This window comes from Apteryx rowi, unplaced genomic scaffold (genome assembly GCF_003343035.1).
Source record: "Apteryx rowi isolate R43461 unplaced genomic scaffold, aptRow1 scaffold_270, whole genome shotgun sequence".
NCBI classification, from domain to species: Eukaryota; Metazoa; Chordata; class Aves; order Apterygiformes; family Apterygidae; genus Apteryx; species Apteryx rowi.
The window spans coordinates 650,089-678,034 of NW_020449086.1; the positions used below are offsets into that span (position 1 = coordinate 650,089).

The 27,946-nt window shown below is 39.7% G+C and overlaps 1 protein-coding gene across 2 annotated transcripts in view; it reads right to left on the reverse strand.

Moving 5' to 3' along the window:
* Positions 1–27,946, reverse strand: part of ARHGAP24 (Rho GTPase activating protein 24) — a 244,367-nt gene that overhangs the window by 5,442 nt on the left and 210,979 nt on the right. For both annotated transcript variants that reach the window (XM_026068474.1, XM_026068473.1), the window contains exons 5-8: positions 20,944–21,151; positions 5,776–5,908; positions 3,262–3,335; positions 2,368–2,489 (exon numbers count right to left, since the gene is read on the reverse strand). In XM_026068474.1, coding sequence (XP_025924259.1) covers positions 2,368–2,489; positions 3,262–3,335; positions 5,776–5,908; positions 20,944–21,151 — 537 coding nt within the window. The remainder of the gene's footprint in view (positions 1–2,367; positions 2,490–3,261; positions 3,336–5,775; positions 5,909–20,943; positions 21,152–27,946) is intronic.

The following is a 27,946-nucleotide window of genomic DNA, read 5'->3' on the forward strand; positions in this document are numbered from 1 at the left end:
TTACATTTTGCCGAGGTAAAACCATATATCAGAACTATGCAGAAAGATCATTCATTTACAGTTATACCCATGGCATGTTTAGCTGTATTTCTTCAGAGGACATTAGCTGTTATGTGCAAAATTTTACTACAAACATTGGACTAACTCTGATCCTCTACAGACATAGGCAACTGTATAGATCTTCATCCCCAAAATACAGGTATTACCCATAGCTGCATGTTCAGCCTTCAATACAAAATAGTGACATTGGCTTCAAATGGTTGTAAAGCAGCACAACTAAAACATGGACCATGCCTTATGTGCAAGAGAGTCACTCTCATTTTAAGGCTATGTCTTCCAAAAAGCACAGAGCAATGAGGAAGGGTGGCCATGAGCACTAATCGATGTGCAGTCTTTTTTAAAACTTCCTATACATTTAACTATGCATAGCCCAAGTTTAAAACAGCATGGTCTCATTTCAAATCTTAAAGGTTGTGCTTAAAGGGAAGTTATAAATCTGTTTAATCAAACCTGTTTCTCATGAGTGAAGAAAAATGTATTTCCCTTCAATGAGTGCAGTATCCATGTCATCTCCTACAGCAACCATGAGCCATTTTGGTATTAGGGTTGTTCAGAAGCAGGCTGGAGAGTTGTTTTAGTGACTGGAAAAGCACATTATTTTCCCTTTCCACCCACTTAAAGAATCTTTCTTACTCAAACTTTCACAAAAAATAACTGTTTTGACAGGAGCCAATTCTGGAAAATATAAACCCAGAAAATAGTATTTYGTTTTATGAGTGGCTAGCTCCTCTCCTCCCATCTCAAATCCCCATGCATCTGCCCACTCCCAGGTGAGCTGAAGATACATGGTATCCCATCAGTAAATGTCATCCTGTGAGATATCACTCCCACTGATTTCAGTGATACAAATCAGCTCTGTGGCACCTCTCTAATTCCAATCTCCTGAACAATTTTAAGAATTTTTTGTACTATTTCATTTAAAAGACTGAAAGAAAAGGGACAGTGTGTTGTCTGGCCAAGAGAAACATTCACAGCACTTATCTACCAGCTAGTTAAACCATAGAAAAGGGTCAGGGTTAGAAAAGCTACTGCCCTAATTAAGTCAGTTTGGCAGTTCTGGAGGTACAAATGAGAAGAGGTTGAAAGTGAAGTGATATGCAGCATGCGCACACAAAATGTAGGACTCCTGCAAGAGTGAAGGAGGAAGGAAATCAAGCAAGGCCCTTGTGTTTCTCTCAGAATATCATGTGGACATGATGCAAAATGTGTAAACTAGAATTTCAATGACATAGTGAAGCTTATCTTGGTGCCCTCGTATTAGACCGTCATGGTGTATTTGAGGGAAGTATGTACAGAAACCAGGGGGGTGCCACAAAGTCAGATTTAGGGGTATTTGCACCTGCACTGCTTCGATGATACTCATGCACAATCACAATAGATGTGCATGTAAATAGGACACCTGCCCTTGCAAACCCTTTTGAGTGAGCTGCGTCATGAAACCATCCTCTGCAACAATGAGAACTCAGACATGAAAGTGAAGATGAGCACTAAAACTTTTTCCAGGTTAGAAGGTTTTCTAGCTGGTTTGAGCTAACGTGCAGGCAGCTACTCTGGGTGCTCACTGCTTTTGTTATATGATTTGGAAACACAGCATTTCTGTCCACAGCAGAATTTGTTGTGTTGTGTTGATAGTTAAGGGGAAGAGGAAGGAAACACAAGACTTCAGGAAAACAAACAAATGAACAAAGTCTATGGGGAACTGCTGTATCTAGGGAGACAAAAAGAAAATCAAAATCCAATTAAAACCAAAAAAAATAACTCCTTCCACTCCCAAATAAACAAACTATGAACACAACATTTTTACATTTTCATAAAATTTTCTGTGGCAGGGTCTGTGTGGAGCCCTGCTAACTTCTGAGAAAGCTGAGTAAATTCTACATTAAAAAAAAAGTGTTTGGAGGGAGGAAAGGCATCATGTACTTACTTTATGGGGAATCAAAGTCAGAAAAATTAAACCTAGCAGAAAATTATAATTGTCACGATCGTATTTTTGTCTTAATCACAGCAAAATGCTACAGCAATACACTGGTGTAAATAACAGAATATAGTTGACAATATGATCACTGTTGTTCAAGAAGACATGTAATATACTTCTACCTTGTGGGGATGACTCACTGCAGTATGAACCTGTACAAACTTGTTCTGGTCCCTAAAAACAGTAGATACAATGTTAACTGCACTATGACCAGATGGGCTGAATAAGAACTTGCCATATTTGTAGAAAGTTTTGACTGGTATGTACTATTAATAAACCTAAAGACATTGCTTTTTCCTAGTTAAAGCTGTGTACAATCTTCTCCAACTCACCTTCCATGATAGTCAAAGGATCTTCCACTTTGGGGCGAAGGATGTTGGGGCCAAATACAGTAGCCAGATTTTGCACACTCATTTTGTTCACACTTGAATAAGACTGGACTTCATCAAGGAATCTGTGGGGAAGAAAGATGTCTTTAAGGAATAATTGAAAAAAGAAAGGAAAGAAAAAAATCAAGGCACGTGATGGTTTATTAACATACATTCAAGTATTCCATTTCAAGTCCTATGCCACATCTTAAAAGTTCATGGCTGTTTTCAGCTTCTTCAGATTTTTTTGATATATTCATAAAACCCAAAATGGTCACTCTGGACTGACTATAAAATAACTCTGTTGAAGATGGTAAAATTTTCTCTGGTATAATTAATCAATTATTTGGCTCATAAAATATCTTCAAATTGCAAACTTCCCATTAAAAAAAAAGTTTATATTAATTCTGTAATTTTTTAAAGATGAATTTCCTATAAATTCACAAATTGCAGCTGTGTAAGACATGTTTTTAAGATCTTAATGTTTCTGCAAAACTATTCTGTATGCTACATGATGTATACAGTTTTCAACGATACCATGCACAGCCATGGCCAGTAAGTGCAATTAGAATCAAAAAAACCAGGTCCCTATGAAGAGGACAGGATATTCACTTCTACCTTCTTACTTTTCTTGCTCAATCCAGCCTGTTTATGAAAGGAACTCGTAACTGTGCACCTTGATAGAGCAAATTACTAATTTGTCACATGGTAAATATTTATTTTTAGTGCACTCACTTACATTCACCAGTTCTCTGACTCTGTGAGTTATGTTCCTCCTTCAGGGCACAGGCAGAGACAGGTCTGTCTGTAAGCTCACAGTTACAAATACCAGTGTGATATTTTTGCAGGTGCGCTTACCTACAGATGTATTTCAGCAGGTTATAATTGACAGCTGGCAGGCTCTTCACTTGCTTCACCAATTCCTTCAGGCCCTATATATGCAATTGAAAAAAGAAAGGAGGAGGTGGCAGAGGTTCTCAGTACTTTGCCATCGAGATTCAAAAAATGTCAGCAATATCAATTACCAAACAATAAACACATTACTGAAAYGGCATCATTAAGAGAAATGCTATCCAGGTTATCATCAGAAACCACTTGTAGAATGCATTTCAGATGGGGAAAGCTATATTCTGCTAACAAGGATTAGCTTTGGATAAAAGAGCCACTTCATTACCCCATGAAAATGTTTAAGATTTCAAAATATTGCTATTTCACAATGAGACAAACTTCAGATTTTCTCTCTTACTTAGAAAATGCCAAACCTCTGAGTCTAGCCAGTACCTCAGTGCTTGGGATACTTGGGATGTGGGAGATCAAAGTTCTTCTCGATTCCAACCAAGGATGTAAACCCCAGGCTTCCACATCCCAGACAAGTGGACGGACCACCAGGCTAATGCTCTACCAGCAAGGTGGGAAGGATGTAGAGGATGTGCCTATCTATATACACAATACAATTCAGTATTCTTTGGCACAGAGACATGGCATTTTATCTCCCACATCTCACCACYCGTGCTTCTGGCTAGTAGCTTTAAAAAAAAACAAACAAAAAAAACTTGGTCTCATCCCATCTTTCCGCTCTCTTTCACTCTCTTATTTTGACCATCAGTTCCATCCTTCCTCCTACTGGTAAGAAGGCTTAGGCTTCTAGGAACAGTTCTGGTTTAAAACAGCTGGCATTTTCAAATAAAAACCTTTCTTTTTTAAATCCAGTTTCAGTCCGTCCTACAGTCAGACAAACAATTATTTCAGTTTGTGCCCACCCTGAGAATGAGACAAGCAGAATAACACACACTAATTTCTGTGCCCTGTGGAAACAGACCCTGGCTATGCCCCTGCCACCAGTACCTTTGAACTCTGCTTCAGTTTGGGTTTTGCTGCTTTGCCAGCATTGATGGGGTCTGATTACAATATGTCAGCAAAACAAATGTAATTCAGGATGGGAGGACCGTGAGAGTGCGTGTTTGCTGGTTGTGGGCTAAGAAAGGAAGCAAGATGAACAGCTCTCTCCCTCAACAGTGACTGCACTTATAGCTCCTTTAATAGGAAAGATCAAGTGAAAATCTAGTCAGACAGTTCCTACAATTAGACTGCTAAGCCACTTTACACAGGATTAAAACGGCTCATCGTCCATAGTACTGATTGTTGACACACAGACAGAACCATCTCCAGCACCAAAAGGCCACTGTGATTTGAACCTTGCTTTCAAAATATATTTAAGAAAATGCTCCATGGCATAGTCTCAGAGGAACTACATAAACACACTGAGGATCTCCTACCATAACTTATACAAAGAACAAGTCAAATTAAACCAGCAGAACACTCTGCTCTCACTTTTTGCAATCAGCCGACAAAGAGCTGCGCCTTGTAGCTAGCTATGAAGGCCAGTCAAGAAACAAGCCTGATTTCAGTGGGTGTAAGAGATCAGGACCATAGGAGACATTTTGCCACAGATCTTTCTTCCTCCCATCCCATCAGAGGGGAACATCACTGTGTGCCTTAACTGTCTGTAGTCATCAACTGAAGGCACAAAAAGAGCCTCTCTCTCAGTTAGGAAGGAGGGGCTGTTATTGATCCTAATTAATTAGAGGAGGAGCAATGAAGGGGTTCAAGTCTGGCAGGCTATGAAATCAAGGAGAAATGTCAAGATGGACTAAAACAGAAATAACCACCTTAGAAAGTTAGGGAAATAGACTGAAATCAATGAACCTATTTATATTTACTCTGAAGAAAAAATATCAGGGATGCCATCATGTACTTAAAAGCAGCATTTAGTGTCATTTATTACTTCTTCAGACTAATAAGTCCTGACACCAAATCAGTGCAGTGCAGACACTGTAAGTGAGAACACTGATTTTGCTAATTGCTATTATGCCAATTTTAAAGACTTTGGAAGATGGCCCAGCACTGCTATAGAAGGCATCTTTCTGATGCTTTCTGATTCAATGATAGGTAATTAATAGAGTAGTTTGGACTTCTATCAAAAGTCAATAAAGCTTGACATCCTAAGACACTTGCAAGAAAATGACCCCTGGCCTGGTGGTAAGAGTTGCACAGCTGCTGGCCAGACCCTTCCAGCTACAGTTTAGAATGCTAATCCACATAAACAAAACAAATGCTCTTCTGTGCAAAATGGAAGTCATTCGCCACAACGATGTTTATTTGAACTGTGATTCAATGACATGCAAAAAATACAGCAAACGGGTATTCTGCACAGACTGCCAAGTGAGCTAGGTGGCAATAATTTTCAGACTAAATTAATAGAGGCAAGCCTTAAATCAGAAGGCATAATCACCAGCTTCTCTCTTTCTCCTCTAAATCAAAACCAGGTTGTAACACGCCAACCTTTCAATCTCACTGAAGCTGCAAACTCACCGTTTCTTCCTCCTTGCTGATCGTTTTGGCACAGGAAAGAAAATCATCATATTTCGCGTATGGTATGACTGGTTCTGGGAGTTCCCTTAGGTACAGTTTGAGCAGTGATGCCACCGTGTGCACATCTGTAYTGCTGTGGGATTGAAATACAGAAGATTATTACTGTGAATCAGGAAAATACTGTGCAACTGACAGGCTACCAACTGCTGCTTTACTTTTTCCTTATCATCCTAGATTTTACTCATCAGCAGTATATACGATTACAAATTATATTTGTAATCTGTTTTTAGTTTCCTTGTCCTCTAAAGGACTCATAAGGATACCTGCAAATAAAGGGTTGTCAGCTCTGATGATTTATTACTACCAAACATTTACAGATCGGGCCCTATTTGCAGAAACAGGTACGGAGACGATCTTGCCTGTCATTCAGAGGCATCTCACATCAGGCATGCAAAATCTGTCTTAACGCAATAATGCGTTTCAATTCCACCACAGCCAGTAGCCAGGCCTCATAACCAAACCATAGCAAGTTACTCAAACTTAGAAAATGTCTGAGTGGTAGAACAACAGGTAACATATTAGGGCTCAGTCAGGATAAGTCTAAGTAAGATGACAGTCAAAGAGCTGATGTAACACATGCTTTCTTAAAAACCCGTTTACAGAAACTTAGGTTCTTCTAGGCTACAAGTAGTAGGAGTCAGGGCTGATTATCAGGCACACTAAAAGCAAGAAGATGGAGAGAAAGAAGAAAATCAAGAGTTCAGAATATGCAATATGATCTTCTTAAATCTTTTTCTGGTGTGTAAAGTTATACTGTGCTTACTTTGAAGTACTTCTGTAAAAAGTAGTAAGTAGAAATAGATAAAAATACTAGTTAACATGAAGAAATCTCTCTTGTGTTACTTCTGACACCATCTCCAGATTTATCTGCTCAGACATTTCTTTATGTCTTTCCTCGCTGTAATGTTTTACATGCTTTCACTGTTTCAGATAAATAGAATTATACTGCAACCTGATAGCCTTCCCTCTGACTTCTGAAAATTTTCAAAAACTGGTACTAAAATATGCTAATTTCATTCCTAACAAATGCACAGATATTTCTACAATGCACATTGTTGTATTGTTCTGTTTTCTTTAAGAGTGTTCCTACTTGGAACATTTTTAAAATTCACCACCTYACAAAGGGAACCACTGGTATTTGATGCACTTCAGCTTTGTTAGAGGTATGTTAATCATTATGTCGGAATGATCTCTGCTGAAACAAGAATGGCTTTTACTAAGTTAAATCTTAACAAAAATGCTGGGAACAACCTTAGATTAATGCAGTATGGCATGAGCGATTCAAGTAAAAACATAGGAAGAGAAATTATAAATAACCCTATGTATTTAAATGTTAGCCCCTAGAAATAAATTCCCAGCAAAAATTTCTATTTCAACCCTGAAAAACAATCCCAAAATTCCAAAACATGTATGAAAGGACTTTTTGGAGGAACCCTAAACCAAGCACTAACTCAAACTGCAGTTTTAGTGAAGGTTCAAATTCTAATCCCTGCATTGCAACCCTCTACTTTTAGCCTGGTTTGGATCCAAAATGGGAATCATCTATTGTCCCCCACCTTGTGGATGCATGTATAACATATATGAGAAACAGCACTATGCATGAGACTAGGTCCAGTTATGCTATTGTGAGAGATTTCAAGTGCTCGTTCAGATGTTGCCTCCATCCTTTGCCTTCTATCCATCCCCAGTCCAGATGCAAATCAGAGCTCTTTGACATCTTGGCTAACAAAACTCATTACCGACTGCACAGCCCAAGGGCTTAAAGCACAGACMTTGATAATCTTCTCTTATGTAGATACTTACATGTTTCATTGTTGTCACTGGTGCTGGTTTTTAGAGCACGCACACAGGATGCATACTAAGAAATTGGCACAGCTTGGCCTTATCTAAGAAGTAAATTGTACAGAGAACTCTTTTAAAGAGTTTCATGAGTTTGTGCATCAGGAAGACAAAAAGCAAATACATAGGGAAAGACCTTTGCTAGTCAGGCAGACTTCGAAGGAGAGCAGCAGCCACAGAGAACAGATGTGAACTGGCAGCCTTAATACAGTGCCCTACATAGCAGGATGAAAGCGAGCACAGACCGTGAATCTGCAGAGAAATTAACTCTGATAGCTCTGCATTCAGTGCATCATTCTCAAGACTTTTTTTTTTTTTTTTTTTTTTTAATATTAAGCGAGAAAACTCTCCAGGCCTGCTGAAGAACTGAATCACATTTTTCCAGACCCTATTTGGCATCAAAACCAGAGAGGCCCTTCAAAAATTCCACAAAATATAGTCAGGTAGAGGGAGAGAAATTACCACAGAACTATTAAATGCTGGCACATAGGTCTCCAAGTGAGGGGATTAGACAACATCATCTTCCTTTCTCTCCATTGCAAGTACCATGCTTCTTGTAGTGCATCAAAATGATTTTTACAGTCACTTGGTGTGAAGCAAAATACCTGCTCCTTGAGGGATGAGCAGATGCAGAAAAMAGCAGAAGGAAAAAACTGTGAGGAGGTAATCTTAGTGCAGATTACAYGGTCATGCTTCATTGTGGCAGCTTGTTGTTTTGCCTGCATCCACAATCACTCCTGTAGAGTAACACTGTGAAGGGCTGGTTGTCTGCTAAAAACATGGGCTCTGCCAAAGAGAARCTGGAAGAGAAATGGGAAGGTAGGATGCTGAGGTTCAAGGAAACAACAGCAAGTCCTGCGTTCTCCAGCTAGCTTCCTGAAGTAGATGCTGTATCTGAGTCTACAGAAACGTGCTTTCTGGGCTGCAGTTAGAAATCCAGGCCACAGTTTGGAGACTGGAACACAGTTGCAGTCTTTTGAATTAATGTGTATCTTGATATGCTTCTACTGACCGAGTGGTAAGTCATTACCAGAAGACTGCCACTAGATGGTGTGATTGCAAATAAGATTATCCTAAATTGGCAAAGGTAAATTTGTTATGTTTGTCCCTGAACTGTACTGGGATGCTATTTGGGACTTCAACTGTGTCTRTCCACACAGTCTGGCAGCATAAACAAGCAAACATACATGCATACACATACTCCCTGTGAAGCTGTTTAAAACAACTGGAATTTTTTTWAATTCTATTTAGCAACAGTTACGTAGAAGCTAGAAACCTTCTCCTTTCAATGTAAAATATTGATATAAAAATACGATGAATAATGCAACTAAGAGTCTTACACAAGACAGACTGTACAGACTGTTTAGACTTTGAAATCTAGTATTATTTTCTCACCCTTCAATTTAAAATGCAGAGGTAAACTTAAAAATGGCAGACTCCAATTTTAATCCATCTCTGTTCTAGGTGTTTCAATCCACAAGTACCATTAGGCCAGTTTCAGCCACAGAGAACAGCTGTGATTTTTAAAGGAATGCTGAATTCCAAGTTCTCTTGTGGATCGGAAACATTTGTTCTCCTTTCTCGTCTGCAGTCTTGTATCCACATCAGTAAGGATCCACATTCTAATCAACCAAATAGAATAATGGTTCTAATATATGGAATATTGGCTCTAATATAGGGAACATTGGTTCAATTAGATTATTGAGTCTATATGTAAAAATATGTTGAAAAAAAAAGGAAAGCAAGTATTGATATATCTGCTTTGAGGCATTTACATAATTTGTAATCTGCTGATCTTTTCAGGGCCTGCAGAGGGCTCTTTTCCTCATGGGTTTTTACCAGCTACAGCAGATCAATTTAAAAAAAGACCAACCTGGCCTTGCTTATACCCTAGGACCATTATAGCTACAGATATTTAATAATTATACCTATCTTGATATATCTTTTGCTGTCTGACGCTGTAATATCAAAGTGTTTAACCATTACACATTTATAATTAACATGATTAAAAGTATTAATTAACAAGTATTAAAATAGAGAAAGYCAACTCCAGCAGAAATTTCCTTAGTTATCTAAATTGGAACAACCCTCATTAACTGAGGCAGACTTTGTCCAAGTGCAGAATGAATAATAACAAGCTTGAAGTGGGAATGACAAAGCACAGAGCAGAAAATTCAGTTCAACTCAACAGAAAAGAGGCAAGCTGAGAAACATCCTATTTCAGCATCTCGTGCTACAAAGTATGAGCAAGTTTATTTACCTCGCTAAGAGAAAAGGTACAATATTTCAATGATCAGAAATCATGAGCGATTTTTACTAAAGAGTAGATAGGAAGGACTKGGCCTCACCATGAGAAAAAGAAAGCATGCCAGAAGTAGCAACACACAAGTACGTCAAGAGTAGAAAACAGGGATAAATGAACAGAGAACAGGACCTCTGTGCGCCTTCAGGGCTCTGAGGTTCTCTGTCCAGACTGGTGCAGCAAGCACCTGCGTGGGACCCCTTTCACCGTGTGCGTCACTGCGACGAAAGGGACACTGGCTTCTTTCTGTTTCCCCAATGGGTTGGCAAGGAGAGAGTGACTGAGGGTGGTTTGTGCTCTGGTAAGTGTTGTCCCTCTGTACAGTGGAAATCGTATCRGACTGAGTTTTTTGCTTTGTTCTGAACAGTAATACTCCTCACTTTCTGAGGAACAGAACAAGTCTTAAGTTTTCYTCCTGCTAGGTCACAGGAAGGTGGGTTTTTCACATCTTCCAGGTTAGCTCAAGGGTGTGGTAAGAGCTTAAATTCAAGCTGTGATCAATTTAGCAGATGCCAAATACTCATTGTACTGCGGTTTGGTTTAATGAAAAAATGCAGGTAGACTAGATAAGGAGGAGATAACCTCTCTACCTGGTCCCTTAACCCTCATGTCCGGGGAGGGTACCAGACCCCAGCTGTGTTGGGCTAGGGGAAGGTGTAACCTCCCTGGTTGAGATGATTATGGGAGAAATGAGTACCTGTGCCACACAGGTTACTGCCAGCTAGTTCTGTGTTGAGATAAGTTAACAAAGTTGAAGCCAAAACAAACCACAACCTCTGCATCTCACCCTTTTTCCTGCAGGAGTGGGATATGCACATTGTTCTAGGTGGCATGGAGAGACCTACCAAATCTGGCCCTTTCCTAAACTTCAACAGCCTGATTGCTCCCACTCAGACACACTTCGAGTGAAGTCAGAGGAGTTACACCCAGTTATACAAAGACTTATATTGCTGCCAACTTCCTTTCTTTAACTACAAAAACTCGGAATAAATAATTTTGTTAGATGTTAATAAGCTTTGACAGAGAGTCCCTCAATGAATTTCCGTATTCTTTCATTCCAAGTTTCACAATTTCACTGCAAGCATCTTTTAAAATCCTTTTGTGTAAGAGTCTGTATAGCTGCTCCGTTTAAATATTAGTGTAGAGAACAGAACGCRCTAAAAAAAATCCATGGATTTGTGTTGTCAAAGTCCAATTACAGGGACAAGGAATTGAAGGCACAAACTCTCAGATCCTGAATGCACACTGCAGTTGTAGCTTGACGCGCCTTGGTGGGAGGTTTGCCTTTACAAGAAATCATGGTCAGACAGATTTTGATTTCCACAGGTCCAGCTTCTGGCCCAGCACCTCATAGCCAGGTGTTTGGGCTGTGGGTCAACATGTTTCCTTCTCAGGGACTAGAGCAAAAGAAGCCCTGGCATCCTACCGTGGCCGCTGTACCGCCCTCAAGGCTAGAACAAGCTGCTCTATCTGTGTCCAGTGGAAAGGGAGACAGAAATGTGTTCATGCTCACAGGGTACACTGAAACATATCCACACGCGTGCGCGCAAATGCTGGTTGCTTTACTGTTAAAACATTAATACCGCTTTACTGCTGATAAGTTTCCAAAGGAGCATCACCCACTCCACTACTATCCATCTGAAGGCATTACAAATGCAAACGCATCACAACTTCTCTCCTTAGTCATCAGACTACACATATTCAAAGCCCTACTCATGTGAACTCGGTCATTAATATCTCTCATGGCAGTGCTGTTTGGACAGCACTTTTCTTTGTGATATCACAGACACTGTGGAAGTTGCTGTCAGACTGATTACACTGCCTGGAGATTTTCACCCTCTCCACCATAAACAAAAATTACTAAAGTCCAGCAGGTCACCAGAAATCCACGCATAACCCTCGCACTCATAGACAAGCACACAGTGTGTTCAGAGAGCTGGAGTCAGCATTTCAGAGCGCAAAGCCAACAAGCTCCTCATAAACTTTCAGAGAGRAAATATAACAGGGCAAGGTCACATTACAAAAAGATTAATACTATGCCAAAAATAGCTCTAGACCATGATGACACATATACAGTTTGCATAAAGAACAAACAGTAAGGAACAGAAAATTATGAAGYTGTAATTCAATTTAGGAATTCTGGTAATAAAATAAAGGAGAACAGTAGAGCTGAAACAGTTTGTGTAATCAGTAGATCCCTGAATTCCCCATAATGTGTCACAGACAACAATTCTGAATCTCTGTTTACAGAGATTCCCCCTCACCAACATATCCCATGCCCACTGCTCTGTTTGCTGGCTGCGTCCCTGCTCAGCTGCATTCAGGACTTGTAGAGTAGCTCGCATACCAGTATAAATGTTTTCCTCATGTGGGAGGATGAGTTCCCGACTGTCTGGCTGGCATTTGAACTACGCACTCTACACATGCTGCCAGGCTGCAGACAGCATAAGTGAGACACTAGAACCTACAGTAAACCAGTGCTGGAACACTGTGAGTGAGCAACGTCMGTAGAATACTACAAATACGCATAATCCCATACAGAAAGAATTAGTGCAATGTTACTGTTCAGAAAAACAGTACTCAAAGGCTGGGAGGGCAAAGCCTATGTTCAGTAGTGTTATGGTGAATCAGAAGTGATTCGACTGATGTTGGAGGCAGACTATGGGTGCAGAAATGCAAAGTTCAGGTTGAATGTCCCACGTGATTTTTGTTCCCTTGTGTAGCATCTTCAAAGCTTTCACCTCTGTAACATTTCACAGAATCACAGAATGGTTGAGGTTGGAAGGAACCTCTGGAGATCGTCTAGTCAAACCCACCTGCTCAAGCAGGGTCATCTAGAGCATTCCAAGGATTGTGTCCAGACGTCTATATATATTTCCCTATGTAATGTGTATGTAGTACAGTACATAATCTAAAGACCAGCTGAAATCTTGCCTACAACTTGTGAAACAAAGAATCAAAAGCCTTCACCTTCATCTTAGGCCCTCAGCTGTCTGCCTTTCTATCTTTCCCACTGCTACAGGAGTCTGGCTTTACTCTCGGTAAATACTGATCTCAATTCTTAATTTTCTATTAAGACAGACAAAACAAATAAACAAACAAAAAAACCCCCATGTTCTGCTCCTTTTATTTTGTGCTCATGAGTTTGAGCATCCATGCTACCTTCCAAGGAACTATTCAGAGGAGCAAACACCGCAAGAAATACTAAAGATTGACAGAATCTATTTCTGAATTAGACATCCACTTTAGTAATTATAACAGCAGTCATTTTATTCAGGCTAGACACTCTTGCTTTAAAAGTAGCATGGGTGACAGCAATTTAAGGCAGAAAAATTAAAAAATAGAAGCTTTGTAGAAGGACACAAAAAAAGACCCACAAATTACCTACATATAGATCCTTAAAGAAAGATAAAAGTGCTCATAGGTAAGGTGAGAACAGGCCTAAGAAATGGATGGGTTCATATCAGGAAGCAAGTATAAACCAGGTCCCATGAATACAATGCTRAATTATTTTATCATTTGACAGGTTGTTCAGAAAGACTGTTAAGTTTTTGCAAAGATTTTGCAGGAATTCTAAGTATATATAAAATGAAAAAAAAACACACAAACAAACAAACTACCCGTTGTTTATTGGAAGAGAAAGCCACAAATCTTGCAAGCCCGAAGTAAGGTTGCTTTACACAAAAACTCTCAAAYCTTTCACATACCAACAAAATGTTATCCTTTCTGATAAGACTGTGACAATGGCTATCCAAGATGTCACTTATTATCTGCAGGTGAAATACGCTACATCCATATTTTCAGAAGATCACAGCCTGCAGTAACAAGTAAAATGCAGGTACCTTTTCACAAAAGTTAAGGACCGACTCCACTTCTGAAACCAAAATTCACGCAAAGGAACTGCAAATGTTCTTTCACTGCCAATAACACACTCCTACAGCAGGACACCTATTAAACAGAATTAATGATCCCTGAATCAAGTTAGAAATATATGTCCTAACATGTATTTAATTGCTAGAGAAGGTCTCTATATCGCACCACATTTAGAGGTTATTTCTGTGAGAGAAAGAGGGCTGGGATTACAAAGGACACAGAAGTGGCTCCAGATATTAACTGATGAGCGGAGTGTCATTTGTAAAGATCAGGGAAGGAAGCCTGTGACTCTGCAAGGAGAAACTGCGAGGAATTTTCACAGGCCTAAGGCCACTGGCAGGAATCAACTATCTAGTAAAGACTTAATTTCAGACCAAAGTGTTTTGTTTAGGGATTACTGCACTAAAAAAAAAGTTCTTGATCATCAGGTAAAAGAATTATGAGAGTGAGGAAGGCTTTTTGTTCATTTGTTTTTTTAAGGATTTTAACATTGTCTCTCCCAACAAAATCTTACACTTATTCCCATCTCCTGCATTCACTAACACTACTTTGGAAGTAACAACCTTGGATGAACCTCAGTCCACTATTTTTCTCAAGATGCAGCTACTTTAAGGAGCCTCCACAATATTCCATCCACACACAAGGAAGGGAATAAAGCCCCTTTCTCAGGAGGAGCTACTGTTTTTAAACAAAGGAAACTCTTATGTACGGGCTTATATTTGGAAAAGAAGAATCTTCATCACTAATGATTTCCAAGTGAATGTCTAGCTGTAGCCCATACAGTGCCAGTGCAAACTGCAGCCACACCAAGACAGCTCCAATTTTTTGCTTTCACCAAAAATTAAAAAAAATTGTTTCTGCAGGAGAATGAGAATGTAAAAGGAACTGTGCTGACCCTCACCTCCTAGAGTGCCAAAGGATCAAGTTCTGTGCAATGTCCAGAAAAGCAGTCCTCTCCTCTGGGTCGCAGAGCTGCTTTGGTGAGGGCAACACTGCCTATCAGCTGCCACATCCACTGGGAAGTGAGGAACAAAAAAGAGCCTTAACAATAAATAAAGGAACTGTGATTAAAGAGGATTTAGGTAACAGGGAAACCTATCATGGATTTGCCTATATTCCATTCAGTAACATCTTTCCACAATAAAAGAAAGACGTTACCAAGAACAAAAAGATATTAAAATATGTTAATATAATGCTCATAAATATCACATACACTCATCTCCTAAAGCACACAAACAGCTTTCCTGTGGACAGCTGCTGAGCCCTAAAGACATGGAGGATATTAATAGCTGAATGCCTCAGGACTGAAAAAGCATTTGACCTTTTTCTTTTCTTTTTTTTGGGGGGGGGAAAGCACAGTTACTTTTAAGCTGTAAAAACATTTGCTTTGCCAGGATTTTCTAGTATTTGTTGTACCTTGATTCAGAAAAGATATGCAAAAAGCACGTGATCACATGATCATTATTCCAGCAGGAACTGGAGTATCTTTAGAGCTTTAATTTTTTTCAAACTTTTTCTTTAGAGCTTTAATTTTTTCAAGCTCCTTGTCTTGCCTGTTCAGCAGTTTGAAAACAAAATTAAAGTCCTTATCAAGTTTGCATCTGGCAATTCAGAAAATAGTTATTCTCCAGTCCCACGTCCAGTGTTCCTAGAAGGCTTGGATTCAGTATTGACACTCCGATTTTCTTCCTTATGTGCCAGCATTATGATTTGACATCAAGTCTGGAAGGCTGAGTGTCCCCTTTACCCCTCACTACAGAGCCAACAAGATACTACAAGGGCGACTGCACCTTGCCACACACGAGATCTGTCACTGACCACTTCCGCCTTCATGTGGAGGCCTGCTTTAGTGCTAGCCAGACTAAAATACTAAAATCCCTAGAYGATTCCTCTGCTCTCCCTGCACAGTCAGAGGAGCTGGGAACACACAGTGTGATATACGGTGCACATAACAAAGGTATTTTGCAGATTTTACTTTTCAATGTAATGTCCCATTGTCCTTGAATGGAAGGATCGCTTTAAATTAAGTGTACAGTCACGCTTGGCTCTCTAAAGTAAGGGAGAATGATGGGTGCCTCTATAGAGAGTGAATCGTTGTCCAGAGGCATCTTCCCCTCTCCACCAACTGCACGGACCACCTAAGGCACCGCTACACTTCTCATAGACACCAACAGCAGTAATCAAGTATTTTTTTCTTGAGAAATGAGGACTTTTTCCTTGCTTCCCCCCCCACCCCCAACAACAGACACATAACACTGCTTCTTCCCTCAGATACATGTAATTTTCAGTGGCTTCAGAGTACATACACATATAGTTCAGAGCAGTCCACTTCTTAATAAAATCATTCAGCTATGTCAGGTTTGGAGTTAAAAGCAGTTTATGGTTTCCTTTGGCCATGCCCTTGGTGAGAGAGGATGCATCCTCATAYGGAGGCAGACTGTCCTGTTCTCCATATATTTAGGGTTCTGCACCTGGTCCTTCTGACCTTGAGGATATTACTTTAGTAGCACACTTGTCATTCACTACTTTTTCTTTGACAATCCCAGTGATTAAAAGAACGGGAACATATCCAGTTCTACATTCTGGACTATTTGACTCCAGTAATTAAGCCTTAATGTCTGCCAGCTATCACATACAGCCACTTGCATATCCTCTTCTGAGCTGACAGCAATGGTGAGAAGAGCAACAAGGACTATTTTAGCCCATAATACACTGCATTCCTCTTTAGAGGAACCGATATGCATGAGAGAATGTAACAGGGAATTTCTTTTGGCTAATTATGTGGGCATGTGTTTGCTTTCTCTCTCATGGATACACACAAACACAGGCATGTGAGCTATGTATTCTTAAACTCCTTTGAACTTCTGGACTACACACATAAATGATAATAGTTATAAAAATCCAAATCACATACATAAATCGACTACATAAATATTAATATCTGTTTCAGTGACATTTCAAATATTTTTTCTTCCTGAGAAATCTTAACTCTCATGTCATCAGGTAATAACTGTGATGAACAATAGATGGAAAGAGATAATGTAAAAAGAGAAATACAATTTTGTGCAAGGTAAAAATTGTAAAACAAAGAAACCCCTCACCTTGTTTTCCTTAAGCAGTGCCATATTCGCTATGCTAATTTTGCAGAACAAATAGCCATAATCTACTTGGTGTACATCATTACAAATGTATTAACAAGCAGTAGCTGAGGGATTTTAAATTTAAAATATAAGCCACACAGCAGAGAGAARCAACCACCCCAAGGGCAAGCAAAATGGATTTCCTGGAAAAAATTCTACACAGAGGTCTATGGAGATGTACTGGAAATAGCAAGGCTATTTCAAAGTACTACCAATTGCCTAATTGCAGTGTTAGTTCCTTGAAGCAGATTTCACAGTATGTGCATGTACATACGTACATACAGAGAAACTGAGATATTTACTATTTTTTTAAACTGACAGACTTTTTGTTATTCTCTTTTGTTCATCACACAAAGGACCTCAATAGAGGCTACTCTCAGCAGTTTTCAGTTGTAGCAACTTTAACTCCCTTTCCAAGCGACCRCAGGAAATGCTGATGTTCCACTTTTATAGCAGGGGGCTGGGCTGCTGGATGTTTCGGATCAGATACTAGGTTATATGACTTTGGGAGTTTGAGAAAGATTTCAAGTATTGGTTCTACTCTCTTGCAATTGTCTAACTCTAGCTCATAACCCTTTAGCAATGTTTTCTCCAACTACAAAATAAGATCACGATCAAATATTGTGAAGGTTTTTGCGATTCTCTGAATGGTTCTGGATTCACTCTGTGTATTTTTATAACTAGCTTTAGTAACAGAGAACGTCAAGTTGCTAACTGAAGTGAGAACTACAGTCTTTCAAACATGCATCTCACAGGTCTCATATTTACAAAACATGGTGGCTTATTCTTTTGAGTAAGGCTATTTTACTTCTTCTTTCAAATGTATCCTGTTCTTTCTGCTTGCATTTGTTTTGTGGTCGTCCCTGCCAAACTGCTGCAGAAAGAAACACAAAGGGGGAGAAGGGGAGAGTAATCACAGAACTGTGGACAGCAGGTAAACTCAAGGCTGCTGTGCAGAGATCAGTGTGTCTGAACTCTGTCTCCCAAGGGTTGTAAGAAGTTCTGAGAGTGGTGCCACCATGTAAAAACAGAGATGAAGTTTTAAAGAAAAGAGTACTAATAATATCTATAAAATCTTACCTTTATTTTTCCTTTTAATTCTGCAAGTTATGTATTTTACCTAATTAGCTAAGAAAGTGTAAAGACAAGAATGGTTATTTAATAATAATTTAATTTCTCACTTAAAACCATACACCTGCCCATGCTCACAAATTTCACAGCATCTTCATTTATTCTAAAATCTTTGTTTCACTTATGTGCATTTAGATACAGAAGAAATGTCAGTATGAAAAATGGCATCCTACTCAAAACATCAACTCTTTCTATTACTTCAAACACCAATGACAAAAGCTAGTCTTTCTTCCAGTTAGAGCTGATGACCCAGCACTGTTATGGAAGAGTGACCTGAATTCTGTTGTGTTTTGTGCCCCATCAACAAAACTGTCAGTAAGCACTAACTGCAAAATCTTTATTACCATTGATATATGAGAAAGGAAGAATATAAATTAATAAACAGAACCTGTGTTGATTTTGTACTACTGGACTTTTGACTAATCATAGGAAATTACAGATTAAACACACTGGATCTGAAGTCTATGAGAGAAAGTAAGCATGGACCTTTAACGTATTTCTTCTTTTCTACAGCGACTTTTCAGATTGCGGCCACTTTCCATGAGGTCATCTTGCAGTACAGAGACCAAGAGACTATGCTGCTGCTTAGCACAATGAAAAAGCTACCCAGAAACAAGGTAATCATGTAGACACTCTATAGAAGTTGTAAAATGAACTCCACCTCAAAAGCTAACAAATGAAACTAAGGTTTGGAAGAAAAATAGAGATGCCTAATGGCAGCAGAGATAAGAACAGAATTTAAATCTAACTTCTGGACCATTGCTAAATCTGAATCACACATCATCTCCAAACTGCAAAATGTGAAAAAGCAAACAGAAAAAAATCCTAAAAAACCCTCCAAAACAAAATGAACAACTTCCTTCCCCCCCATGCAAGTATACAAAGTAGGTGTTCTAAAAATACTCAACTGCCGAAGCAGAACTGCAGTACCAAAGATTTATAGGTAGCTCCAGATGACGTTTCAAACTGCTATAGCAGAGATCACGTGCCTACCTCACAGCAGCAGGATGTAAAATCTCTTCTCTGTTTCATCTGCTAAAGCTCAACTGGATGCCTGTTCCTGGGGCTCATTAGTGTGCCACAGATGTTGCTAGATAACCTTGCAAAAAATATTTATGCGGCTCAGCCCTGGCCTCATTTGCTTTGAATAGATACAATGTRTGCACCTCTTTAAAGCTGTACCTCTGAGTGGGGTGTTCAGTAAATCATCCTCCTCAAGTTTGGGGGTTGTTTGTTTTCTTAGGCATTTCCTCCTCAGTCATTTGGCTTACAGACATAGAAAAAACACATTTTGTTTCTTTTTGCCCCTGCTGCTTGCCCACTTCCATCTTTGGTAGAGGTTATGCCAGACATATGACCAGTAGCATTTAACTTGAAAGACAAAGAAAGGAAAACACTCCCAATGGATGCCTGGCTAACGTAAATTTCTACTTACTTTTAAAACCATTTACCTGTATCCACAGCACAGTTATGCAGTATCTTAACAGTCAATAGTCCGCTACAAACATTCACCAGCTAACACCATCACTTCCCAGAGTGATCAGTCACCCTAACCCTCACCTTTGCATGAAGAAGAATAATCCTGGTATGAAGACAATYGCTCTTCTTTTCCAGGACATAATAAAATTCTCAGCATTTCTTAAAGTGAGGGTCAGGACTGAGGAGACTGAGATAAAACAGCATTACAGATGTCTGCCTCCTGTGCATCTCTCATACACACACCTCCATGCATATCAAATTTGCTCACTTCACAGGGGTAAGGAAGGGAGCAACATAAATGTTTTCCGATAGTCAGGTTTGTATCTTGGCATATTTTTACACTAAAAGATTAAGCTGTGCTTTTCTTCCTTTTACTTGCATTGCTATCAGTCAAAGGTCCTGCAAAATAAATGCAAGCTGCCTCCTCCTCATCCTCATTCCGATTAGACTCTCAATGGGAACAAAGAATCCTGATTCCATTTTGGAGGTGTGTTATGGGTGTCACTCAGAATACACACCAAGGATAACTTTTATTGTCTCTTAAAATAAGAATCTCATTAACTTTATATTATTAATACAGCATTACAAAGACTTTGCACCATTCATGTATGCTTGTATGCTTTACTACTGAAGGTTTCCTTTTGCAGCAGAATGTAATTTTGAACAGTCACACTTCAGACCAGAACTTGCACAGTAAGTTAATCTTACAAAAGACTGAAGTCATCTACAGTTATGTGAACAGCACTTGGTTCTTTCTGAGCCCAGAAAACTTTTCACTATCTTTGAAAAATTATATGAATACTGGAATGCAAATTGGATCTGGACTCTCAAAACCACTTAGGTTTGTTATTATAGTTACAGCTACTACTATGGTTACAGCTACTTTTATTTCAAGACCAAAGGCTCAAAATTATAAAAGAACATACAAAAGAAGACTTCCCTTCTAATAATCAGTTCTATAGGTAACAGAACATATTAAACCTGGTGATAGGAAAGTTCTTCCTTTGTAGAAATAACTCCACCATCACCACCATATTTCAAATTATATTAAGATCAAGGCAATCCAGGTATTTTTGATTAAGCCAAACCATTAGCAATAACCTAACCAGCATTTTGTAAATGGAACTTCCCCAGAAACACTTTGAAATCAGACACCGACGTCATAAAACAAGAAAAATTTAGAGTGATAATACGAAACGTACAGAAAAACCTACAAAAGCATTTCAAGGTTCAACCCGCTCTGTCACTGCCACGTGTTCTACAGCACAGCAGGTCAGCCAGTTCAGCTGATCACTTCACATCCCGTCTAAGCTTCAGTGAGTGTGGGACAGCTGGAGATTTTACCTGTCAAAAGAAGGCTTCTCTCCACAGTCAAATGCATCCTGTAGCTCCTTGACAAGATTAGCCTGCCCAGGCAGTCGAAAAAGCCCTTCTTCCTTTAGCCCCCGCTGTCGAATAAAATCCACACACTGCTCCACCAGCATAGGAGCCAGGCGGTTCCCATACCGCTTTTCATATCGGACAGTATCTTCCAGCTTCTGGCCAAAAATACCTGCATAAAAAAAGAGACATGTGACTTGGCTGAGACTCGCACAAATGTTCAAGGAACCTATGCCTTATGTTAAAACACACACAATTTACAGGTCATTTAAATACACAGATAATTAATCTACTCTTTTCCTAAGGATTTAATGCTCAATTTCACACTTGATATGTGAAAATATGATACCGTTACATTTTACAGCAATGCTTCAAAACATTATTCAAAATATACTCTAAATGGCTTTTCAGACAAGMAGCACAAAATATACAGAAACAATACAATTAGGATTTTCTGTCACAAAACTTACAATTCAAAAGTGACACAAATTTCCATCCACATTCTGCTTCATGACTAATTACCCATATAAAATGAAGTACTTCCAATATCACTTTCAATGGCACWTAAATTATTCCTTTACACATTGAGGGAAAAGATTTCTAAATATAATTTGGGATTTCATTTCCACTGAATCAAATGATAAATTAAATTTTCACACATAAAAGCACCCATTCCTATAATTTAYGACCAGTTGCACTATCACTTTCTGCTTTAGCAACAAGAAATTGTGTGTATGAAAAAGAACTGTGACATGACGGGTGAAATATGTCAGACTGAAACCTGCAGGAAACCAGTGTTTGGACTCATCCTCAAAAAAAGTGGAAGTTTATTGTCAAAACTCACTTCAACCTGATCTGAGGATATCATTGCTGGCAGTGGAAAGATAGCTATTCTTTCACAGCTTATTTTCCCTGTCCCCTTCAAACTGCAGAACTAGCCATCATAGCATCACAATAATGTTCAGCCATGTCATCTGTGACAGAAATTCTCTCCTGAGAGCATTTGTTAACTAGAATGGGGGTTGAAGCAAGACAATTCAATTTTTATATATATAAATATATTTTTCTCTCTMTATATATAGAAAGACCCAGAATAGTTCTAAGGCAGTCATGATCAGAAACTAAAGACCAAATAAATACCTATACTTGAAAGGCTCATTTTGCAATTACTTAAGCCATAAAGTGGAAAAAAATAATAGGTCAAATTCTGCCCTTCAGCAAGTGCACAGCTCCTAGTGGTTTGAAAATGTTCAACAAGGAGAACGGAGTTGTTTTGTTTTGCCTTTTTAAAGAAAGCCCAAAGTTGAGCCGGTCAGCTTTTGATTTTGGCTCTCACCCCAAAAACTACATCAGCCATAAATTACCAGCATGTGAACAAGTAACCACAGGCTAAGGTAGGATGCAGATTAAAGTAGCTTGTCAGTGACACTAGAGTGACCTTCAGCGTGTACGTTTTTCCTGCAGCAAAAAAAGGTAACTCATGCTTCTGCCCTGGGGGTGGGGGAAAGTTGCCTTGCCCGTGCTCCAGGATGTTATGGCAAACAGGTAGCAAGCTGTCAGTTATCTATTTGTTTGCAACCCATAGTGAAGGTCTAGGGTTTGTAGTTTGGTGCAATTATTTTTATTGTAACACAGAAAATGATTGGAGAGAGTAACTGATGTCCAGCTAAGTCATCCAGAAATTATTCTGGAATGCAGATCAGCACAATTTATGCTTTCCACAGTACTCACACTTGTAGGTGCCAAGAACAGCAGTGGATAAGGGGACTGAACATCACACAGTCAATTTTTATTAGCCCACTTCTTTTCATGTTGTACAACAGCCAAAACCCAACACTTAACAATTAAAGGAGAAATTTTTGAAATTTCAGAGCGAATCAAGCTTATAAGAATACTGACTGATGTGGAATATTTGGTGTCCAGGGAGTCAGCCTCTTGATGCTGACAGACGATGGAAAATATGTTTTCTTATTCCTTACATACCTTCCTAACCTCCTGCAAACTCCTTGTGGGGGTGGTGGGACTATTAAATGAATTTGGGTTTCTTTTAGTTTTCTGAGCTATGGGTTGCTGCTGGTTAATACTGAGGAATTGCTCAGACTGCTCCATTTTCTAGCCCCTCTTTCTGAAAGTAGCGGAATTAAGGACAAAGGCCCATTGAAAGGCCATAAGGGAATCACTGAGATTATGGGAATCAGGAGTTTTCAAAGCCCCCTTCTGCTTTTGGAATCGCACCCAAGACCTTCAGGCAAACACACAGCTCATTTAGGAGAATCAAWTCAGAATTCACCTCCAAGGAGGCTAAGTTTTCACAAATCCAGGCACTCCTGGAGCTATTGTTATGGAGAAACACATGCCTTTCCAAACAAAAGCATCTATTCAACAGACGGAAACAAATTCAAATCTTTTTCAGTAGTAGGATGACATGAAAAACTCAGCTGAACGCAGATTCTCTGTGACTTGAACCTTGCGCAGTACAGCTCACTGGTCAAATAAAGGAAACTGCATAAGACAGTTTCATAACTGGCCCAAAACTCTTGCCCTGAAAATCTTGTAAAACATGATTCTTGTTAGTAAATTTTCAGTCTGAAAGTGTGTACAAACTTAACATCGAAAAGGAGGATAGTGGTTTCTCTGCCCTTCTAAAAACCACTGTTTATTTTTTTAATTCAAGAGAGGTGGCCAGGGTTGGGAACCAAGCTAGATATGTTATTATATGAAGGAATCTAGTAAATCTACTATCCTTTGATCTTTTTGCCTTGCAAAGGTTTGTGCGCTGCTGTAGCTCTGCTGAAGCTTTAGAGTCATAGGATCACAGTGGAAGGGACCTCAGGAGGCCATCCAGTCCAACCACCTGCCCAAAGAAGGCACAACTATGAGATCAGACCAGGTTGCTCAGGGCTGTATCCAGTCGGGTCTTGAAAACTTCCAAGGATGGAGACTGCATGACCTCTCCAGGCAATCTGTCCCACTGTTTGACTGTCCTCATGGTGAGAAAGCTTTTTCTTATATCCAAACTCTCTTGTTTCAATTTACGTCTACTGTCTCTCATCCTCCTGCCATGCGCTGCAGTGAAGAGCCTGACTCCTCTTTTTGGCAACCTTCTCTTAAGATACAGGAAGGCTGCTGTTAGGTCCCCCCCAAGTCTTCCCTCTTCCAGGCTGAAAARGCTCTGCTCCCTCAGCCTCTCCCCACAGGACAAGTGCTCCAGCCCCCAACCATTTTGGTGACCACACTGAACTCCCTCCAGTTTACCGTCCTGTATGGACACAATATTCTATACAAGGTCTAACAAATGCCGAGTGTAGGGGGATACTCACTTCCCTCCATCTACTGGCTGCGCTCCTGGTGATACAGCCCGGGATGCTGTCAGCCTTCCCTCCTGCCGGGGCGCACTGCTGGCTCTGCCCAACTTGCTGTCCCCCAGGGCACCCGGGCCCTTTTCAGCAGAGCTGCTCCCCAGGCATCCAGGCCCCAGCATGGGTCTTTGCAAGGGTTCTTCCTTCTCAGGGGCAGGACTTGACCCTCCTCCCCCAAGTTTGTCTTGTGAACATACAGGCTGAGCTTTCCYTCAAGAGCCCCTAAGATCTCATGGTTCTAACACAAGAGTTTTCAGCTCTTTCCAAACAAAATTCATCRGTATGAAATACGGATACTCCAATTATATGTTGTACAATTACAACTCATGGCCACTGACAATGCAATTAGTATGAATAAGCTCTGTCCTATTACTTAAAGTTTCTTCCCTCCAATGATAACATTCTTTACAATAATGTGCATATTAAAAAGCAGCTTGCATTTGCAGAAGAAAGAGTGAGTTCTCAAAATTATCAGTCTGCTTTGAGACTCCCATTAGTAATGACATTGTAGTCAAAACACATCACTTCATATTAATACAGTTTTTGAGTTGCTGCAATTTTTTCTTTTTTCATTTTAGAAGTGGCTTTCAATGCATGTCTAATATAGAATGAATAAAATCAGAATATGGATTTTTGTGCAGTGGGRGCAAAAAATGTTTCTATATTGTTACAAATTGCTGATGCACTGTAACACAAGCTGCAATATATTGAAAGCAGCTGGCAACTACACAGCATTAAGATGCCTGTAACTAGCACCAAACAATATTTCGGAGCACAAATARCAAGTAGCAAGTGGTTCATATATGAAAGGTGACATGTACTAAATGCATAGAGCCAACTTGGTTCTCCATTGTAGTAGCAAATCACAGCTACTGAATGAAGAACATTTTAAAAATTTAAAAATATATATGTGGAAAAATAAAACATTATATGTTGGAGAGCTGAGCTGTGTCAAGAAAACAAACTACCATCCCAGTCAGAGCCTAATATTTTCCAATTTTGGTTCCTAAACTTTAAACATTGAACTCTTTCTGTGATGGACTGCAATAAGGTACTTTGTAAATTAGGGGACTTTTACTGAGACACTTAGAAAACACTTAGCTGAGARCACCTGAGAGAGAGGCAGAGTAACTACAGTACTTGTCTAGGATTTAAYAGACTGGATTCAGATCCTACATGACCTTCAGACAGCTGCATCCCATCTGGCTGGAGGGGCAGGAGGGGTCTGCATATGCCCTGCAATCCTATCTCACAGCTCAGACGAGGCCTCAGAGACTTGGTTCCGCATCCATAAAATGGTGATACTACTGTGTCTGCCTCAGAAGCATGAAGATCTCCTCACTCTGCTTTGGGAAGCACATACCTAGTGTGGTAATGATGACCATATAATAACCTAAAGTTAAGACCTCAGTCTTATGGAAAATCAATGGTAAATCACCATGTCACTCCTTTAAATGCTTCTACAAGTCCCCATTTACTGTGCTCTGTGTTTCCAACTTGTTTGACTTTGGAATTAATCTCAGGAAGACTTGGTTTCATTTTAAAGTCTCCAAGGAAAAGATTTCTGTCACCTAACAAATCCAGAATGCTGCACCAGGCAATACATGGCCATGAAGTGAATTAGTCATGATAAGCTCTACATAAATATTGACTTGAAGTTACAGACCTGCTGATGCCTCATGAAAAAAAACCACACAACTCTGTTGCCTGGGGCAGAAGTGGGGGGAAACAATGACTAATCTGCGGCCACGTCTTGTTGTCATAACTTTTACCTTGTTCATCATTTTTCTGTTGTCCATTTCTTGGGTTTTTCACTGTTTATAGCAGGGACTTTTTAGAACAAAAGCCAAGATCATTGCCCTTTAAGGTTCACCTGTTTCCACTGTTACTTTCTAATATTCTTATCCTCTGTCACATCATAACTGATTGCTTTAGAGATATTACAGACTACTGGTTTATAAAGACTAAAACATTGACTATTAAGAAACAAAGGCAATGCTATGATGAATTGTGGTTGCAAACATACAGTTACCATAGCGGCTGGCAGAGGTAGACTAAAGCTGAGCACTATCAGCTATACCTGGTAAAAACTAGCATCTCCTTTACAGAGGAGCAATGAAAAGATGGCCAACGTTATGAAGACCACTTTCTCAACTACAGCATGACCAGTATCACAGAGATAATTTCACATGCTGATTTTAAGTATATTTCCACYACAACGACTAAGCAAGAACACCTTCATGGAGAAGGAAATAAAGAGACCTCATATCTTATGCTGTAATCCAGACCCAAGTTCCCCTCCTAAATCTCAGTGTCTCCAAAATCCAGACATGCACAGATGAACAAGTGCTGTCTTATGGCTTGGTTTATTCTTGGGATACGGATTCAGAGAAGAAAGAAACAGACAGCTCCCCTCAGATTCAGAATCCAGATCCAGAGCTTGGCTTCCCCACAACTGCAGGAAGACAGGGAAATGTACATGTTTCCAGTTCTGGCCAGTCATCAGATTTAATCGGCAGAACTGCTTTTTCAGAGAGGCCCCTGCAGGTCTTTGCTACATCCAATTAAGCAGGAGCCAAGATCACGCATAACATCAAAGAGGAAAATCACATGATAGCAAAAGACATTTTGAGTGGTTATTCATTAACATTCCCTTGGCAGAAGTCCTGTAAACATTTTGAGAAACTGGATTTCCAAGCCTGATAGATATACATAAAGTATATGAAAGACACAACAGTGTTATACCCAAACTACATCATGTATGTCCACTCTGCTCAGAACTGTGAAAGCATTGCGGTGTTTTCAATGGTACATATTCACAGTTAGATTATGCTTTTAAAATCTACAAAGTGCTGGGAGAAATAAGGATACTATTAGTCAATGATTCCTCATGTAGTGGACACAGGCAGGGGATGCCTCTCAAGTCCATTGACTCCAAGCTTTTGATCCAGCAAAAAAAAAACAGAAGAGGAAGATCCAGGTGGCAGTTGTGGGTCTTTGTTTCTTTGCTTGAAAAAAATTACCTACCTCCCCAGCTCTATCACAACACACATGCTCAATGAGTCAGAAGGCTCTGCTTTTCCCAAGTTGTGTCTGAGCAATTCAGATGATAGCAACATTATTTTCAGACAGTATAAAGCACAGAAGACTGATGCTTTCAACACAGAACACTGCTCAGTCAGACATTTCTGCCAGTTTATGCTGTCCTGGGTTGTTCTGCATTCTCAGTAACAACTGGTAGAAATCTGAAGTAGCTCTACAGGGTCTGCACTGAGCTCTAAGGCATGTCACCTTCTACCAGCACAACTAATACAAAATACTGAATACATCTGGATACTAGTGYGAGTGAATTTCTCTGGCTGGCAGATGTGGACTGGACCCTCTTTGTCACAGCAAGACTGAATCTAGCCCATTGTGTCTGTGAAGCTTCTCCTAAAAAAGGGTGAACGTGATGATTTAGAAACAAACTCAGCCCTGCAACTAAAGCAGTCCTGATGTTCAAGTCTGGAACCACCTTCCTGATTCCTACAATCCCATTAACCACAGACAAAGTTTGCACAAGTGTGGCTTGGCGTTCAGTGAAGGGTACCGGAAAGGAACATCCTCTT